The 19,020-nt window shown below is 46.3% G+C and overlaps 1 protein-coding gene across 2 annotated transcripts in view; it reads left to right on the forward strand.

The window, feature by feature from the left end:
* Positions 1-19,020, forward strand: part of MDN1 (midasin AAA ATPase 1) — a 138,352-nt gene that overhangs the window by 109,101 nt on the left and 10,231 nt on the right. For both annotated transcript variants that reach the window (XM_070450115.1, XM_070450116.1), the window contains exons 77-92: positions 117-222; positions 728-843; positions 1,752-2,192; positions 2,430-2,656; positions 3,523-3,678; positions 3,840-4,009; positions 4,757-4,918; positions 7,809-7,946; positions 10,264-10,405; positions 11,662-11,831; positions 12,333-12,485; positions 13,206-13,353; positions 15,585-15,907; positions 16,137-16,301; positions 17,422-17,523; positions 18,389-18,590. In XM_070450115.1, coding sequence (XP_070306216.1) covers positions 117-222; positions 728-843; positions 1,752-2,192; positions 2,430-2,656; positions 3,523-3,678; positions 3,840-4,009; positions 4,757-4,918; positions 7,809-7,946; positions 10,264-10,405; positions 11,662-11,831; positions 12,333-12,485; positions 13,206-13,353; positions 15,585-15,907; positions 16,137-16,301; positions 17,422-17,523; positions 18,389-18,590 — 2,921 coding nt within the window. The remainder of the gene's footprint in view (positions 1-116; positions 223-727; positions 844-1,751; positions 2,193-2,429; positions 2,657-3,522; positions 3,679-3,839; positions 4,010-4,756; positions 4,919-7,808; positions 7,947-10,263; positions 10,406-11,661; positions 11,832-12,332; positions 12,486-13,205; positions 13,354-15,584; positions 15,908-16,136; positions 16,302-17,421; positions 17,524-18,388; positions 18,591-19,020) is intronic.

The raw sequence follows: 19,020 nt of genomic DNA on the forward strand, positions 1-19,020 counted from the left end.
ACCTGATCAGACTCGTGGCTTCTGGTTGTGGCTGAAGGGACCAGTCTCTGACTCCTCAGGATCTGGGGTGGAGATAGCGGTTTTAATTAATTACGCCATGTTGATTTCTTCTCCAGGTTGCTTACAGAAATCTCGTCTTCATGGGAGGGCTGTCAGAAGTACTTCTATCGTTCTCTCGCACGGCACGTCAGGCTTAGTGCCGTCCTGGCAGCTCCTGCCAAGGTAGGATGATAGAGCCTCGGGATTGCAGGACCTGGGGACTCCTGTCCACCCAGGACAGCATCCTCAGACCTGGTCACGTGATCACGGCCCATCACTGGAGGTGACTGAGCTCTCTGCAGTTATCAACCTGAGGATGTGATGTAATCTATGTAATTTTGTGCTTAACCAGAAAGTATTTGATAACAAGTTCCATTACTCACTGTTTGCTAGCAGGTCCAAATCCTTAAGAAAAATTATGGAAGAAAAACTTCAAATTGAGAATGCCACCCTCAGATTTTTCTTCCCCCTTGTAAATTGAGAAAAGATCACTGATACCCAGTTTTGGTGTTAAACTAGTTCTGCTCACGGAATGTCCATGGTCTGTGGAAGCATCCCAGAGGTGGACGGATGTGTGGCCTCCAGAGGGCAGCACACCCAGCTTGCCCCCACGGGGCTCCTCCAGGAGCGCGGATCGGAGGCGTCTTCACCACGCGGCCCCTCAGCGTGCTCTCCTCTCTCCCTGCAGGAGGTGGGTGCGGGCCACGTGGAGCGGTGTGGAGGGTTCTCGGCGCATCTGATGAAGGTGCTTATCCGACAGCGGCGGTCCCTGACGGCTCTGACGGAGCAGTGGATCCTCCTCAGGTGTTGCTGACTAGCTGCGTTTCTGGGAATGAATGGGGGAGAATTGTGTGCGGCTCACAGTTGCTGTGCGAGCTGCTCCCAGTTGTGATGTGAGGTCTGAGGCCTGAGAGGCGGATGGGGTCGGTCGCCTTGGCTCGGCCCCTTACTTTTGATGGTGACACTTGTGCCCCCCTGGTGTTGGCAGCACCTCTGGGGGATGAGTTGAAGGCTGAGTCAGACGGGAAAAATGGTCACAGCTGAACCACACCTGGGTCTGGAGTGAGGGAGTCCGTGGTTGGCAGCCCATGCAGACAGAGGGACAGGGTTGCATCATGGCGTCGGGGCATCCTGGCCTCTGGGCACAGGTCAGATGTGAGTTGACTTCAGTTCGTTAGGCTTTTTGGATCACCGAGTTGCAGTTTGCTGAACTGTACCCCCAGATGCTACCCAACGGAAACAGATATTTAAAAAGATGAGGATGGCTAGGAAGCCTGTCATCACCTGCTGAGTGGATCCTTGGCTGAGAGATCATATTCTAGACTGTAGTCACTTCAGCTATTTTATCTCTGCTCACAAGAGTTTATATAGCAAAGTATACTACATTTACTAGATTTTTTATTTTAGAAAATAGTGGCTGAGGTCACTGCGGGGCTGTGACTGTGCGGGGTATGAGAGGCCTGTCAGTGGCAGACGGTAAGCAGCGAGTTCCCGTTCTGCTGCTCTGAAGCCTTTAAACACCAAAGGCTGTGGTTACGTACTTTGGCAGGCGTGTGATTAGACCTTTTACTCCGCTGGGGGAGCCTCTCTTCTTGATTGTGTGGAAGAGCCCATACTTCACCCGGAAATCAGTGCATTCACTGCTAACACAGGCTCGCGGACACGGTTGAAGGTGCCATGTGTTCTTCCCCTGGGCTTGTTTCTCTGCGCAGGAACCTCCTCAGTTGTGTGCAGGAGATGGACGGCAGGCTGACGGGGCCGCCCGTCTACCCCGTGGCCTTCCCGCCTCAGGACGCGGTGCAGCAGTGGACGGAGAGGCTGCAGCACGTGGCGATGCAGGCGCAAGTCCTGCTGGAGCAGCTCTCCTGGCTCCTCCGGTGCTGCCCGGCCGCCGGCCCCGGCCCCGGCCCCGGCCCCGGCCCGGAAGGCCCGGCGCTTTCCGGAGCAGCGCCCGACCCGACCCCGTCAGACCTGAGCTTCCCGTCCCCAGCTCCAGAAGCGCAGCTGCCCTCTGGCTGCCTGATGCGGAGACAGGACCCGCGTTGGCAGCAGTCCACTGCGAGGTTAACGGAGATGCTGAAGACCGTTAGAGCCGTGAAAGCTGATGTCGACAGAATCAGGCAGCAGTCTTGCGAGGCGCTCTTTCATTCTTGGTGAGTGTGCGGGTGTCTGCTCTGCCTCCGCGTGGGCGCGTGGTCGCGGTTTAGTGAGGGAACGAAAGGGGCGTGCTTCGTCCTCAGTCTTCCAGTGACCTGCATAGTGCCCTGTGGCGCGTGTCCAGCTGTAAGTCTCTAGGCGCCCTGAGTGTTAGTGGTTGGAGGCAGGGAAGGGAGGGTGTGGATGGGTGTTGGCGCCTTGCTTTCAACATTGTGGCATTTTTGTTGTTGCAGGAAAGATTTTGAAGTTTGCTCCTCTGGGCTGAGTTGCCTGTCCCAGGTGTCAGCTCATTTGCAAGGCCTAGAGTCCTTGTTCATTCTTCCAGGGGTTGAGGGTGAGCAAACAGACCCACAAATGGCTTTAGTTGAGAGCATGGAATATGTAAGAAGAGAGATCAATAAAGCCGCAGATGACTTCACTACCTGGAAGACACACCTGCTCACCCCAGGCAGCCAAGAAGGTGAGGACTGCTTTTCGGGAAGGGAGTAAAAGCCCAGTGCAGGAACGCTGTCTTGTAGGTTTAAGTCCACATTGCCCTAAACAGACGTCGTTTTGTTCTAGACGTATCTGTTCAGGGTTCTGAGGCCGTGTATAAAACTTCTTCATCTTTGGTTGTGTTGGGGCTTCGATCGGCACAGGCTTCTCTCTGGTTGCAGTGAGTGGGTGCTACTCTTCGTTGCTCCGTGCGGGCTTCTCATTGTGGTGACTTCTCTTGATGGGAGCACATGCTCCAGGGCAGGCGGACTTCAGTAGTTGGGTCTAGGCTCTAGAGCACAGGCTCAATAGTTGTGGAGCACGGACTTAGTTGCTCCACAGCATGTGGGATCTCCCTGGACCAGGGATTGAACCCATGTCTCCTGCATTGGCAGGCAGACTCTTCACCACTGAGCCACCCGCAAAGCCCAAGCACATAGCTCTTAACTTTTGTCTGAGCACCTTGCCTCTGGGTTGCCATCACATTACTTTATAGCACACGAGTAGGGAGACAGCCGCGGCTCACCGGCTGTTCCAGAAAGTTCTCTTTTAGGCTGGAAATCCTGTTTGGATTCAGTTGGTGTTTATACACTCCATCTTAACTGTTTTCATAGTTTTGGCATTCTTTCAGCAAAGTTGTTTTAACAGAAGGAAATAACCTTGTAGGTTTATCTGCGCCAGGGGTGTATCTCGTTCTTTACACCCAGCACAGCTGGACAGTGACTCAGCCTCAGCTACTGCTTGGCTGGTGGCTGTTTGTTAAAATGACAGAGGATTGTTAGTAATTTCCAGAGGCACTGAAACCAGTGATTGAGTTGTAAAAATTTGTTCTGCACCATGTTGTTTTACTAGGAAACCAAATTCTGGATGAAGGGTTTGTAGAGGATTTTTCAGAGCAAATGGAAACCGCCATCCGGGCCATCCTTTGTGCCATTCAGAATTTAGCAGAAAGAAACAGTCAAAAAAAAGAGGAGAGCGCTGACCAGGCAAGACCCCAAGAAGAAGATGGTATGTCTAGAACCAGGAAAATACTAGTTTCTTACTTGATTTTTTAATTTGGTGATTATTTTAAATATCTAAGGACAAATGTTGGAATAATTATTGGATGAATGAGAGGAGGAGAGTTTTATTCTGTTATTCACCGTGTTGTTCTTTTCTGTGAATGAAAGAGGCTGCAGGCTTCGAGAGCCTGCAGTTAGGACACCTCACGAAACTCCTGGAGGAGGACTTCTGGGCCGACGTGAGCACGTTGCATGTGCAGAGAATCATTTCCACGGTCTCTGAGCTGGTGGAGAGGCTGAAGTCATCCGGCGAGGACGGTTCAGCAGCCAGGCACACGGTAACCAGAGATCCTTACAGGCTTCTCACTGTCCATGTGGGCTGAGCAGAGCCAGCGGGGTTTCAGCTCGCTGCACATACCGGTCCCAAAGCAGGCCTCCTTGGCAGAATCACTTAAGAATTTGACCTTTTTGTGCATGTAGACCTCACTGACAAACTTTGGAAAACTTAGAGCTTACTTGCTAAGGATTACAATTGTAAGTGCAAAGATGATGGCAGTCTAGAGTATCTAGGGTTGACGTACCTAGAATTCTTTCATATCCTAATCACATACTCCTTGATGTATGATCCAAACACATACTTGTTTGATGTTAGTGGTGGATGTTACCGCCATAACTAAGGATCACTGGCCATATCAGGCAACCCCCTTTCCCTTCAGTAAGCCAGGAGAGGATGACATTGTCATCTCCCTAAGTCCAGAGAAACAGCTTACTTTGTAAGACTTGTGTGTTATTCTCTTGCATTGATTCCAGTGCGAACTTGAATCCCAGCAGAATTTGTTTATAAACATACTTTTTTTAGAAGCTAAAGAGCCTTGTTAACTCGATGTTAACAAGTGACTTACGTCACTAGGAATTTGGAGTGTAGCGCTGTGAGAATCTGTGTGAACGAGGAGGAAGTCGCAGGGGGCACGTGTGGTGTGCCTGTGTGTGGCCGCGGCGCACCGTTAGTGACATGTAGCGCACTCAGCTGGCTCCCCCGGAGGGGACCTGGTGTGAGCGGGCCTCTCACTCCGCTCTGCCCCCAGCTCGTCACCCAGTCCTGCCGCCTGCTGGCGCGCCTGGTGCCCATGCTGTCCAGGTACTCCGACCTCGTCCTCTTCCTCCTGACCATGTCTTTGGCGACTCACCGCAGCACTGCGAAGCTGCTCTCTGTGCTCGCCCAGATCTTCACGGAGCTTGCCCAGAAGGTAAGGACTGTTTCCATGGAGTATTCCATACCCGTCAATGTTTGGTTTGATGGGCTGTTATTCCGAACCTTCACAAATAGCAGGAGGTGATTTGCCCTCCCTGTGAATTTCTTATGGCTTTGTTTGTTCTTCTTTTACTAAGCTTGTTTGTACTAAAGTCTCTACTTTAGTTTCTACTAAAATCAGGTCCCTCACGGGGGGAGTTCCCTAGACTAGAGAGTCCATCTAAAGGCTGTTGCTTTCTGTTCATACCCTTCTCTCTTTGTCTCCAATTTGAAGTCTTCTGATAACTCTGAGCTAGACCTGTAGGATAAATGAATCCTTAATTCTATTAGCCCTGGTGGCTCACAGGGTAAAGAGTCTGCCTGCAATGTGGGAGATCTGAGTTCGATCTCTGGGTCAGGAATATCCCCTGGAGAAGAAAATGGCAACCCACTCCAGTATGCTTGCCTGGAAAATCCCATGGACGGAGGAGCCTGGTGGGCTACAGTCCATAGGGTTGCAAAGAGTCAGACACAACTGAGCAACTTCACTTTAATGCTATTAAGTTGTTAAGTCATCTATACTTACTCATGAAATGGTAATGGGGCTCTTAAAGTTAAGAGAGGTGGGCATCTTTAATAGGGAAGGCATTCCTTCATTCAGCCATGATCCCAATGCTGTGAAAAGCATTGATATTGTTGAGACTGTAGACCCTACCCTTGGAATTCAGGAGCAGCAGACAGATCTAACAGACTCAGCATGCCATGGTAAGGCCAGTCACAGGTCCATCTGGTTCCGAGACTCAGAGTGAGTGAGTCTCGTAGCCTCAGTTTCCTCGTTTGTAAAATGAGACTTGCATTTTTGTGAGTACCACCTTCAACTAAGTATGTAGTTTTTTTGTTCAGTTTTTTCTTTTAATGTCCCTAGTATTTTCAGATCTTTCCTGAGTCTAAATATGGTACAGGTAGGATGCACTTGATGAAGATAGGAATTTCCAAACTGAAGGTCAGGTTTAGGCTTCCTGTAAACAGTCAAAAGCTCTTAGTTTTGAGTATCTAAAATACTACAAATGGTTAAAAAAAAATGGGGAGGCAAGCCCTTGTCTCTAGAGGATAAGTGTGTGCCTTTATTGAGTAAAGGAATGAGTCTCAGATTTGCCCCCTCTATCTGATGGGCACTGAGCCAGTCTTACATCCCATCACTTCTGGAGGGAACACTGCCTGCAGAAGGCAGGGACAGGACGGTATGTTGAGGGTGCCCCGAGACTTGGGTCAGCTATGATTGTCCACTTGCTCCATTGCTGTGGTCTGACAGGTTCTAGAATGACTGTGGCCTGTCAGACCTGTGTGTGTTTACGGATGGGGTTGTGGGGGTAGAAGTGGTCCTGATAAAAGCAGAGTGCTGTGAGCTTAGCATGTGTCTCAGCTGCAGCAGTGATGTGCCCTGTGGAAGGACGTCTGAATCTTCCTCCTTTTATGACTTACTCTTCATGCATCTAAACATATTTCTTTAAAATAGTGTGAGAAAGTCTTAGGTGCTCAGTCTTGTCTGACTCTGTGTGATCCCATGGACTATCCACCAGGCTCCTCTCTCCACAGGATTCTCCAGGCAAGAATACTGGAGTACGTAGCTTTTCTTTCCCTCACTATTTTAACCAAAATGTATTTTCCAGTCACCTTTCTAAAAATACATGTCCTGAAAGTGAGTTTCCCTTTCCCTTAATTTTTTAAGTGTCTGTACTGTATTCCTGTTCTCTCTCAGGCATGCTGAGGGAACTTGAAAATAGATGAGATGCAGTGCTAAGTTAATAGGTCTAGGTTGTGATTAAAGCGCTTAATCCATAGAAGGCTGTGTAACTTCTATGTATCTGTGTAATATCTTCTATAATCTGTGTAACTCAGACACAGTGTTTATTGGTCTTGGATCTTGGCCTTGTTGTCAGCTTATTCGTAGTACATTCTCATCCTCAGATTGACAAATATCTTGATAGCTTATACTTTTCTCTGGTAGAATTTCTGATTGAGAGCCATTATTTTCTTCTGCTTCTTTTTTTAGTCAATTTCAGCCCTCACACTAGTTTTTGATACTTATTTCTAGGCCGTCTTCCGACATGAAACACAGTTTTGTTAACTCTTCACAAGTGTTGCTGTATCTCCAGGCCCCATGCCGTAAGGGTGGCCAAGTGCCCTGGCAGCAGACAGCCCAGACTGAGGTGACAGGCAGATCCCCGGACTGGGAAGATCCCCTGGAGGAGGGCATAGCAACCCACTCCAGTGTTCTTGCTGGAGACTCCCATGGACAGAGGAGCCTGGCGGGCTGTGGTCCTTAGGATTGCAGAGTCAGACACGACTGAAGCAATGTAGCCACACACGCACGCATACACCGTGACTTGGTTTGAGGAACATCACACAGAATTTTCCTTAATGAAAGAAAATGAATTCTCGCACTTAAGTGCTTTCAAGTTGCTATACCTCACGGGCACTTGTCTTCTCTCTTTCCTCTCTGGCTTGCTGATTTGGGAAGTAGATAAAGAAGGACAAAAGCCTTTTGGGATGTAGACACTGGAAGGGTTTACTCTCCCTCCGCACCCCTGTTGATTTGCTCCTTAAATACCATCCTAGTATATACCTCATTCAGATTTTTCTATTGGCCGAATGACAGGTTACTACATACCAGAGGCTTCCACAGTCAAAACCTCGTATATTAAATCTGATATCAAGCTTTGAAACTGCCTAATAACTTATCACCAAGGAAGAAAAGAATGTCAAAAAGTCTCCTGTCCTTCCATCAGATGTAAAATACTGAGCTAGAAAAGAATTTATCATTTATGTAGGGTATTTTTCCCTGCAGCAGGACTGGGAATCACTTCTTTATTGCATTTGTACTTAATGTTCACTCTATTTTCAAGGGATTTTGCCTGCCCAAAGAGTTTATGGAAGATTCAGCAGGAGAGGGGGCTACTGAGTTCCATGACTACGAGGGAGGAGGCATTGGAGAAGGCGAGGGCATGAAGGATGTGAGTGATCAGATAGAAAATGAAGAACAGGTATGTTTTCATGGCCATGAAATATGTAAATTGGATGCAGAAGCATACACTCCTTTTCCAGTATTTAAATTACACATTTGAATGTTTTTCCTACTAGGTTCATGGTTTTCAGACTGATTTAGGTACCTTAAGAAAACTGGAGTTTAGGGAGTGGCTGTAAATTAAAAGCTTGAAGGCAATAGAAAGGATACTGGTAGCTTGGTCATTGGTTGTACCTACAATTTGGGAAGGAAATAGTTTAAAAATTTTTTATTTTATTTTTTTTTAATTTTTTATTTTAAATGGGAATATTTTTGCTGATTTTCTAGAGAACACTTTTGGTAGTAGTTCATTTAAGGACAAAAAGTTTGGCTATTTTATGTAACGATTACATTAAACAACAGTGCCAGTGTTTGTTATTAATAGGTTTTATTGTTGTATGTCTTTGACATGTTCAAATTTTAAATATCTGTATCTTTTTTAGTTGAAATCAATAATGCTTTTGAAATATTTAGATGCTTTGGACTAGGATTCTTGTTTTACTTTGTAAAATTCCAATCTGATTTGGATTTTTTTTTTTAAACATACTTTTAGTCATTTAGTCATTAGATTAATCAACTGTGACTTGAAGATAGAAGAGAGAGTGGAATTTCGTTTTATCACCTGTATTCTAAATTTAAAGCAGTCCATAAATTTCTATTTACGATATGGTCATACCTATTAAAAACAGAGGAACAAACCAATCCAGATTTCCTCTCTTCCTTTGAAGGGAAAATTGGAAAGATATAAAAAACCAAAAGAGTAATGCTCGCATTTGTGTGGTAGAGCTCTAATGTACAGAGTGTGTGTGTGTGTCCATGTGTGTGTATGTATTGGCCTTTCTGTATTTGTCAAATTTAACTTAATTAGCACCCAGTACTCTGTTAATGAGGAAGAAAAATAAAGTAAAAGAAACCTAATAGAAAAGTTCAAATCCATTGCAGAAAAACATTATTAAGTAGGATAAAAAACTTTCCGAAGAATTCGGCAGTATCCAATAGCTTTTAAACGCTTTGTGTTCTTTGGTCTAGGAGTTCCATGTTTTCTCACAGAAATCTCATAAGGCCCCAAGATAAGTATGTGTATGAGGGAGTGTGTTTATACAAAAATGTTTACTGCAGCATTATTTACACTAGTGAAAATTGTGAAAGCATCCATATCTTCATCAGGAAGGAATTATTTTTGAATGATACTGTTTATGCAGAGCAATACTATAATTAAACATAATGAGATAAGTTTCTAAGTATCAACATGGAAATATATCTAGGACATATTTTTTAACTTAGAAAAAACAGATTGCACAGCAGTTTGTAAAGAATGATCCCTTGTTTAAAAAAAATGCTCGGAGACAGGTATTGATATATACTGTATATATTATATTTCTAAGTGTCTGTTGGTATACTTATAGATAAAAAGATGTGCCAGAACATCACCAGTGGTATTTTCTTTGGGAATTTTGGAGGATGGGGGTGCCAGGGAAACATACTCTTTTTGTTTGGCTTAGAAATTTTTATATGAGATTGTGTTACTTTTGTATCTTAAAAAAGGACTTTTAAAATTCAACCGTAATGGAAGAGATAGCAATCTGAGTCTTTTGCCCAAGATGTAATACAGAATGTGTAGGAATATGTAGTTTAAGAAAGAGTGAAGAAAATTGCATTTACTGGGGGAGGGATAAATTAGGAGTTTGGGATTAGCAGATACACACTACTATATATAAAACAGATAAGCAGCAAGGCCCTACTGTATAACACAGGAACTGTATTCAGTATCGTGTGATAACTTAGAAAATGATCTGAAGAAGTGTGAGTATCTGAATCACTTTGCTATACATCTGAAACTAACATAACATTGTAAATCAACTGTACTTCAAATAAAAAGATAAAAAAGGAAGTAGAGGAGGGGGGAATTACATTCACAGTTAGGTAATGTCTATGAGAGATCAAAGTGACAAGATATTAAACTTATATGCAGTATAGTAAGTGAATTTTTTTTTATCCTACATAAAGAATACATAGACTTTTAAAATATGTTTGGAATAAAAAAATTTCACATGAAGGAAACCTCAATAAAAGTCTATATTCTCTAACAGCGAATGCAAAAAACTAGAAATTAGTTAACAGAAGTATTAAAGCAAGTCACAAATCATGTGTATTTTCTCTATTGGTTCTTTTTTCTCTCCCCACAGAAAATTTTATACCATTGACCTTGGCATTTACATATTTATATTCTATTTAGAGCTGAATAAACATTAGTAACATTATGTTCATTTACGTTTCTATAATGCTTTTTTATTTAGGCAGAAGATACATTTCAGAAGGGTCAAGAAAAGGATAAAGAAGATCCTGACTCAAAATCAGACATTAAGGGCGAGGATAATGCCATTGAGATGTCAGAAGACTTTGATGGGAAAATGCATGATGGGGAGCTGGAAGAACAAGGTTTGAGATTATCTGCCACTTCGTTCTTGCTTTTGAAAAGTGAATATTTTCTCCAGGAAACCACATGTTCCCAATAAGTAGCCTAGCATATGCTCTTGGAGCAAGTTGGTTACTCTGCGTGACTGCGGTGGAAGCATCAGCGTCTGCTGTGTGTATGCCAGCGTGTCGGGTGTCTCCAGCTCCTTGCGGAGGTCCTGCTCTGAGTAAACTGAGGCACTGGCCCTGATGTTCTGGCTGCTGCATGTGCAGATGAGTGACCCGCAGTGTCCTTTGGGGAGAGCAGCGAGACGCACCCTCACCGAGCCTGGCTCTCAGCCCAAGTTGAATTGTTCTGGAGAGGCTTTTTTTTAAAAATGTATATGCGTTTTTTTCTAATTGCAAAATCAGTAGACATTTGTTGTAGATGATTTGGAATAAAAATGCAGAAGCCAAATCAATACCATTGTACCTGTCACCCAAATCACCTAATTTTGGGGTATTTCCATTTATTGCATATATATTCACATACACACACACAGAGACCATGAATAGTTCTATAGTCTGCTTTTTTCACTTAACTTATGAAAATTATTTGATAATGATTTCTTACAGCACATTATTACCTGTCATGTTATTACCATAATTCAACTGTTGACCTAAATGTCTGTCCAAAGCTTAATTTGAAATACAGTGTGTTATTTTAAGAAATGATAGCTAACCTCTGAGTAGAAGGAGGTATGCATGCCTTAAGTAAGTATAAGGGTATAAACTTTGTCAAAGCAGACCTTGATCAAATACAAAGGAAAGAAAAGTCTGGTTATTTGAGCAAGGAGAGAAAATTCTAGTTAATTGATCGAGACACATGATTTGAGATGTTAGATAGAATCATTGGCATAGAATAGGTTGGAGATAGGGAGGAACCGTGGAGATATTGTAGACCACCCTTGATTATTTCCCAGGTAAGAAACCAAAATCCAGTGAGGTTGCTGGGTCGCATAATGAACTCTGCCAGCACCAGAATGGACGCGCTGACAGCCGTTCTACCACCCTGCTTACAGTCCTCCACCACCCCACATCCCAGACCTCCTTTCTTCTCCAGTCTGTAGGCACAGCAGGAGCGCTTCAGGACATCTAAAAACATCTGCCTGTAGGGTGTTCTGCAGAATTAGGCCGCACATCCCAGGCAGGATCCTGGCCGGGTCCCTGCTTCTCCCACACACCCAGGAACAGATTAGTCTGGGGATCTGCCAAACTGAGCTCCGTGCCTTCCCTTTCAGAAGAGGATGATGAAAACTCAGACAGTGAGACCAGAGACCTCGACAAACAGATGGGCGATCTGAATGGCGAGGAGGCTGACAAACTAGACGAGAGGCTTTGGGGTGATGACGACGATGAAGATGAGGAGGAAGACAGTAAGACTGAAGAAACAGGACCAGGGATGGACGAGGTAAGTAGAAGATTCCCCCATCACTGTGTCCCCACGAAGAGAGGGGGCAGTCATCCTACCCGCTGCCACTCCCTGTCGGTCATGGCTTTCTTTCTGTTTTGGTTTTTCTTCTGTCTCTGCTTTTCTGTTTTTTTTCTGCAATCTAGATTTTTGATTATATTCAGGGCTCAAGGAGTAGCCTGACCTGCCGCATCCTTTGTGTTATGGAGGAGGGAAGTATAGATGGGATACTTCAGTGGTCACTGCCCTTCCCCAGCCCTGAGCTTAGGGCCCCCAGGGCTGGGTGTGATACACCCCTCCGCCCTGCTGCTCCCACTGCTGTCTCGGCCGCCGCCTGCGCTGTCCTGCCTGGCCCCTGCAGGGTGATGGGTACGCCGTCTGCTGGATGGCTCCATGGGATTGGCCTAGCACGTGTCTGGGAGCTGCGTTAGACAGTAAGGTGAAAGCACTGTTTTAGGTTGAGAGAGATGATGATCTGTTTTTTCTTCCTCTGATATTTAGGAAGATTCTGAACTTGTTGCTAAAGATGACAACCTAGATGCTGGCAAGTCAAACAGAAAGAAAAGCCAACAAGATAAGAAGGAGGAAAAGGAAGAAGCAGAAGCTGATGACGATGGACGAGACCAAGAAAAAATTAATGAACAAATAGATGAGGTGATGAGGGTTCAAAGCCCACCTGCTCTTCTCACTCAAGGCCAGGGCCGTGCAGCGCAAGCTCCCGGGGTGTCTCAGGACGCATTTCTCCTACTTATCATTTGTTTCCCCACCACCTCATAAAGGAATGTGCCATAGAGCCTCTTAGCTGAACATGAAGTATCTAGCCACTGTTACCGATGAGATGAGCTTTGTGCTGCTGGGACTCATGTTGCAGTTTAGAAACTAAAACCCACAGTCCTTTTGCATATTTTTTCCATTAACTTCCACATCCTGTTTGAGATTAGGTAACACAGCACCTCCTATCCATGGAGAATGTGCACAAACAGTGAAAGCTGACATTCCAACGTGAAAGTTGTAAGCCTCCTGGTAAAATCCCAGTGTGTGCTGGTGATCTGAGAGCAGAGACGTTGTGTTCTCTCAGCAGAAGGACAGGTGGCCCTTGAGCGGTGTGGGCACCTGCAGGGCTGGAGACCTGCGTGTAACCTTATGGCTGGCCCTCTGCGTCCGGGGGCTCTGAGCCTCGGGTCCGTGACAGCCACACGTCTGCCTGGTGTCATGGCACGTTCATTGAAAAAGATCCACAGAAGCAGTCTGTGTCCGTGGGCTTCACCACTCAAACCTGTGCTGTTCAGGAGTCAGCTGTGTTCAGAGCTCATTACGTGTGAATGTTGTTCTCAAGTTTACTTTTATTTTTCCTGATCTCTCCGTTGCCCAAAGAGGGACTACGATGAGAACGAGGTAGATCCTTACCATGGCAGCGAGGAAAAGCTGCCCGAACCCGAGGCCTTGGACCTTCCGGATGACTTGAACTTAGACAGTGAAGACCACGACGGTGATGGGGACAGTGACCGTGAAGATGGAGAAGGTGTGTCTTAAAGCATAAAGGGCCTGTTGAAAGTCCCTGACAGTGAGCAGTAACTGATTGCTTTCCAGGCCAGCGTCATGGCCAGCTCGTTACCATGCCTGATGAGTGTAGTTCCGGCTTGACAAGGTCGCCTGCTTGTCTTTGTTGCATTTCTCCTCCGAGTGGGCCTGACGCTGGTACCCAGCAGGCCTCGGTCTCTGCAGTTGCCTGTCCTGTGCCTCTCAGCCGCTGTCCGGGCGGTGCCGGCAGCATGGTTCTGCCTCCCTACAGCGGCATCGTGGGCCCCTCTCACGGGTTGATACAATCACTGTGCAGGCCAGGCAGCGCCAGCCCTCTTGTAGAGCCCGCTTATGAGCTTTCCTGTGAAAGTTTTGTTTAATTAATTATTTCTGACTATACCACGCAGCTTGCTGGATCTTAGTTCCCTGGCCAGGAATTGAACCTGGGCAGCTGCAGTGAAAACGCCAAGTCCTAACCACTGGACTGCCAGGGAATTGCCTCCTAGGACAGTTACTGATTGTTGTGCTTATATTGTGTGTTTAGGCTGAAATATGAAATCATGATGGGAAGTGAAATTGAATAATCCCAGGAAAACTCACTTGGCACAACAGTAAGCCAGTGCTTCTGTCACCTACTGTTCCCTCTGCGTGTGACTCCCTCAGGGAGTGCTCTCTGGAGTTGGGAGGGGGTGTGGGTGAGGCTGCTGTGACAGAGACCCTGTCACGATGCGTAACCGGACAGGAAGGTCGCAGCAGCCTCACTCGGCTTCCCAGTGAGGCAGTTACGTATCTAGAAAGCTGTTAAAAACACACCATGTCAGAACAAAAAGAGCAAATTACAAAAGAATAAATGAGAGGTACTATTTATATGAAAATTTGCTAAAAGATATAGTACTATATATTGGTTATGGATGCATCAAATGTCTGAAAACACAGAAGTAATTAATGGTAACTTCAGGTTATGAGCTCTGAGGAAGTAGGAAGAGCAGAGACATCAGGACCCTGACAGCTGTGTCCAGAACTATTTTATTCCTTAAGTACAAGTGACAGATTTGACACACCTGTGGCAAGATATTAACGTCTCTTAAGTATAGGAGGTGCGCATATGGCTCTCATAAACGTGAAATGCCTTTTTCACATTTAAGGTATTTGATAACCTGTGCTTAGAACATTCTTTGCCCAGTGAATCTCTAGTTCTCCTTTTTAAGCATCGTATAAGTTGTTGCTTTTAAGGTGCTTTCATTACCTTATAATACTGGACACTTATTTCAACCTTAAATTCAACAGTCAAGCAAGCATAAAATTAAAGTTCACTGAGACTCTAATAAGCTATTTTGCCTGAGGAAAATACCCAGGCTCATTTTAAGCTACTATGTATATAAACTAAGGAGCAGTTACTGTGAAAAAGTTATCTTTATACAGTTCTTTTCATTTACAGTTACTGCAAAATACTGGCTAAGGTCCTTGTGTTACACAGTACATCCTTGGCCCTATCTTACATCACCAGTCTGTACCTCACACCTGCTGCTCCTATGTTACCCCCCCCGCCCCCGCCACAATGATAACCACTAGTTTTTTCTGATTCTGAAGAAACAATTATTTTAAAGAATTATTTACTAACAAAGTAATTGATTTCTTATCCAAATTATAGAAAAGCTGTTTTAAAAAAACTTTTTCAAATAGGATTGTTCCCATTTGAATATATGTTGTGTGTGGTAAGGAATGAATGACGTCCATCAGTTATTCCTAATGATAATTGAAAATTAGAGTAGCATTTCCTGTCTGTTCTAAAGTATTCCTATTGTTGTGGTAGCTTTTTGGATTTTTAATGGATATCCAAACAGTTGCATACAATATATAAGTATAGTGAAGAGCAGATGTAGCTAAGTTCTTCTGTGAAGGGGTCGTCAGATAATAAACAGATCAGTCTTTGCCAGTCATAAACTGCAACACAATCGCAAATCCTCAGTTCTGCTCTTGTAGCGTGAAGTCAGCCATATGTAACACAAAACGGATGGAGTAGACACATCGGTGAACAATTGGATGCAGTGGTGTTCCAGCATAACTACTCGCAGAAATATGTAGATGGCCAGATTTGGCCCATGGACCATAGTTTGCCAGCTTCTGGTTTGAGAGTAATAAAAAGATGCTTGTATAACTATATCTCATCTTAAGAAATCATATTGTTTAGTTTTTAAATTCTGCGTTCGTTCTTTTGTCTCATCTGTCCAGAAGAGAATCCTTTGGAAATTAAAGAGCACCCAAAGGATACTGAAGAAGCAGGTCATGAAGCTGAGGACATAGAGGAAGAGACTGAGGCTGATCAGGACGAAGGTCGGGGTCAACCCCAGCCTGAGGGAGGCCACGGTGAAGATGACACGGCGGAGGAGGGAGAGGAAGAGATGGATACCGGCGCTGATGACGGGGACCGGGCTGCTGCCGATCACCCTGAAGAGGACGCAGAGGAGCCACTGTCCTCGGCCGACAGGGACAAAGATGCCAGTGAGGAAAGCTCAGAAAAGGACGCACCTGCTGACCAAGGCCTCCAGCCTCAGGTATCACGGCGGATCTGCCTTGTCCTCTGTTAAAGTAATAATGATGAGAAAAGAGTACCATCTTCTCGCTGGACTCTGTCTTAGGATACTTTACCACGAGCAGGCGATAGCGCCAAGCAGTTCTCGGTTTGTGGCTGATGCCCTCCCTGCAGGCTCCTCTCGGTGAGGAGAGGGGCCCTCACTTCACCTCTCCCCTCAGAGCCTTGAATGCTTTTTGATTTCCTTGCAGATGCAGGAAGAAGAAGAGGAGAACTGTGACATGGAGGAGCCGGTGCCAGAGCCCACGGACAGGAAGGAGCGCCAGTCCCGCGGGCAGACGGGCTTGCAGAGTGTGCAGAACGAGCAGGCCGTGGAGCTGGCCGGGGCCGCGCCCGAGACGGAGCGGGGCCGGGAGGTGAGGCCTGCTCCCCGCCGGCGCCTCGCGGGAGGGCCTCTCCTCCCTGTGTGAGAGCCTGTTGGTTCAGCAGCAGGGATTACTGTGTAGTGTCTTTTCGTTCTTGACATCTAAGTCATACACCTATATTTACATGGAACAAACCCCAGAATATTTTCACACTGTATTTAAGTGATGTGCTTAAGGAGAAAAAATCACGAGAGTATCGTTCTCTGTGGGAGAATCACGTTCAAATTCTGTTTTCGAAGCTCCTAAGCGAAGAAGGGTTGACTTGAGATTTCATGCAGTGATACGGGTGTGACAGTGCATCCTTCTTCCTTACTGTTCACCACGCTGCCAGACATTTTAATGTAAAAAGCAAAACACGTCTTCATCCCTTGGTGTGGGGTGATATGTCTTTTGTGGCCATAGTTGGGGCGTCGGTAGTCTGGGGGGAGCCCTGGAAGTCGGGGCCTGACGCTCAGTGCTGTCTCTGGCCCGCTCCCTTGACCTCTCTGACCCCCATTTTCTCAGCAGTAATTACACCCCTCTTACCCTTCCAGCCCGTTTACTCAGCACCTGTTCATGAGGTGCTGAGCATTTCATCACTCTGGTAGATCTTCACAGTGGCCCTATAAAATAAATACTATTGTTCTTACTATGTTCTCCATTTTGCATCTGAGTTAAATAAGCCCCCATAAAGTTAAATGACAGTCTCAAGGGTACCCAGCTGGTTGATGATGAAGCCTCGTTTCTGATCGAGGTCCGTCCTGCTTTCAGAGTAAGCCATTACCTCCTGTAGACAACACAGCCCCCCGCGAGGGTGACAGACAGGTCTCAGTGCTTCTGTTCCTGCCCACAGGCCAGGCGTCAGTGACGGGTGAGTTCCCGAGCAGGCAGGCAGAGGTGGTCACAGTCATCCCCTGAGCTCCCAAAGGGAGTGATTCCAAGACCCCCACGGATACCCAGGTCCACGGCCGCTCGAGTCCCTCACGTGAACTGGTGTGGCGCAGTGGGCCGCCCGTGTCCGTGGACTCAGGGCCGACTGCACGTGACTGAGGGCAGTTGTACGCAGTGCGGTCTGTAACCAGGGGCTGACTCCGCTTCCTGCCCCTCACTCTCTGTGGCTTGGGATTCACAGGAACACGGCAGCGGGGCTGCGGATGCAAACCAGGCAGAAGGGCACGAGTCGAGCTTCATGGCGCGGATGGCCTCCCAGAAACACACCAGGAAGAACACACAGGTCTCTGTCACTCTTCAGCTAAACTCGGGTGAAGGCTGTGTGTAAATGATGCTGCAGATGCACTGGTTGAAAAAGAAATTCCCAGCCTTTGCTGCCCCAGCACGATGGCAGCCTTGGCAAGCACAGCAGGACCACTGGGCTTGCTCCCTTTTTCTTGGTGGGGACAGACAAACGCTTATCCTGATCCCGTGATGCGCTTGTTCTGGAGCCTAAGAACAGGTGGTGTTGCCAGGCTACTAACCAGAAGTACTGTTCACTGTCCTTTCTCTCCTGTGTTTGGTTTCTTTAATTCTGTTCAATCCTGTCCTAATCCTGTTTGTTTAGCTGCATCGCACAGCCTGTGGGATCTTAGTTCCCTGACCAGGGATTAAACCTGGGTCCCAGCAATGAAAGTGCCGAGTTCCAATTGCTGCACCGCTGGCAAATTCCCTATTTTCTGTTCTAAATACAAGATTTTAAGAATGGGGTGCTATTTATACATGTGACACAAAATCAGTCTATAGAAACCAGTCCGCTGAAAGCTTCCGTGTTATCCCTGTGCTCAAGAAACCGAGGGCCTGTCCTCAGAGCATCCACTGGCGCTGCCAGGCTTGTCTTCTGGGAGACTAACCGCGTGTGCAGTGGGTGTGTGGGTGTGTGTGCGCCTGTGTGTGAGTGGGGGTCTCTCTGCCTTTATGTCAGATATAAGAGTGTATCATAGAGATTGCTCTGTATGTGTATTTAGAGATCTTCTATCAACAGCTGCATTGAATTCCACTCTTGCATGACTGTACCTAATTTATTTAATCAGCCCCCTGAGGATAAATGTTATCTTTATTCTTTTTGTATTACAAAGTTCTGGTGAATTTCCTCGTATCTCCCACAGAGTTTTAAGAGGAAACCTGGGCAGGCCGACAACGAACGCTCCATGGGTGATCACAGTGAGCGTGTGCATAAGAGGCTGAGGACCTTGGACACCGAGAGCCATGCCGAGCAGGGCCCGGCCCAGCTCCAGGCGCGGGCGGAGGACGCGGAAGCGTTCGAGCACATCAGACAGGCCAGCGAGCCCTACGATGCCCAGACCTACGGTACGGAGCTGGGGCCCTCCCTGCTGATCGAGCTCTGTGCGCGCTTATGCTGACGCTGTGTCCACCAGGTGTTGTTACAAAGTCATCTTAGGAGGGAGCGGAAGGACTTTTCAAACGAGTTTCCATCTAGTAAGAACTGTGCGGATATACAATTTGGTTTTGAAATAAAGATATCTGTAGCCAAGGGCAGGGTTTCAGTGCTCAGGGTTCTGGGTCTAGTGTAAAGCCTTTTAAATATTATTGGTGACGGTTGACTATCCAAACCCAGCACTGGTCTCAGGGATCTGAGAGCAGATGTTTCTTCACTCTCTGCGGAGGTTCAGAGTGACAAAGAAAAAAAGATCTCAGTATGGGATATCGTTCAGTCTCCCCTCTGAGCTCTCTGGGTGACTTTTCACTGTTTCGTTCCTCATACGGGAGCTGGTATTGA

Source organism: Odocoileus virginianus, chromosome 19 (assembly GCF_023699985.2).
Source record: "Odocoileus virginianus isolate 20LAN1187 ecotype Illinois chromosome 19, Ovbor_1.2, whole genome shotgun sequence".
Lineage (NCBI taxonomy): Eukaryota > Metazoa > Chordata > Mammalia > Artiodactyla > Cervidae > Odocoileus > Odocoileus virginianus.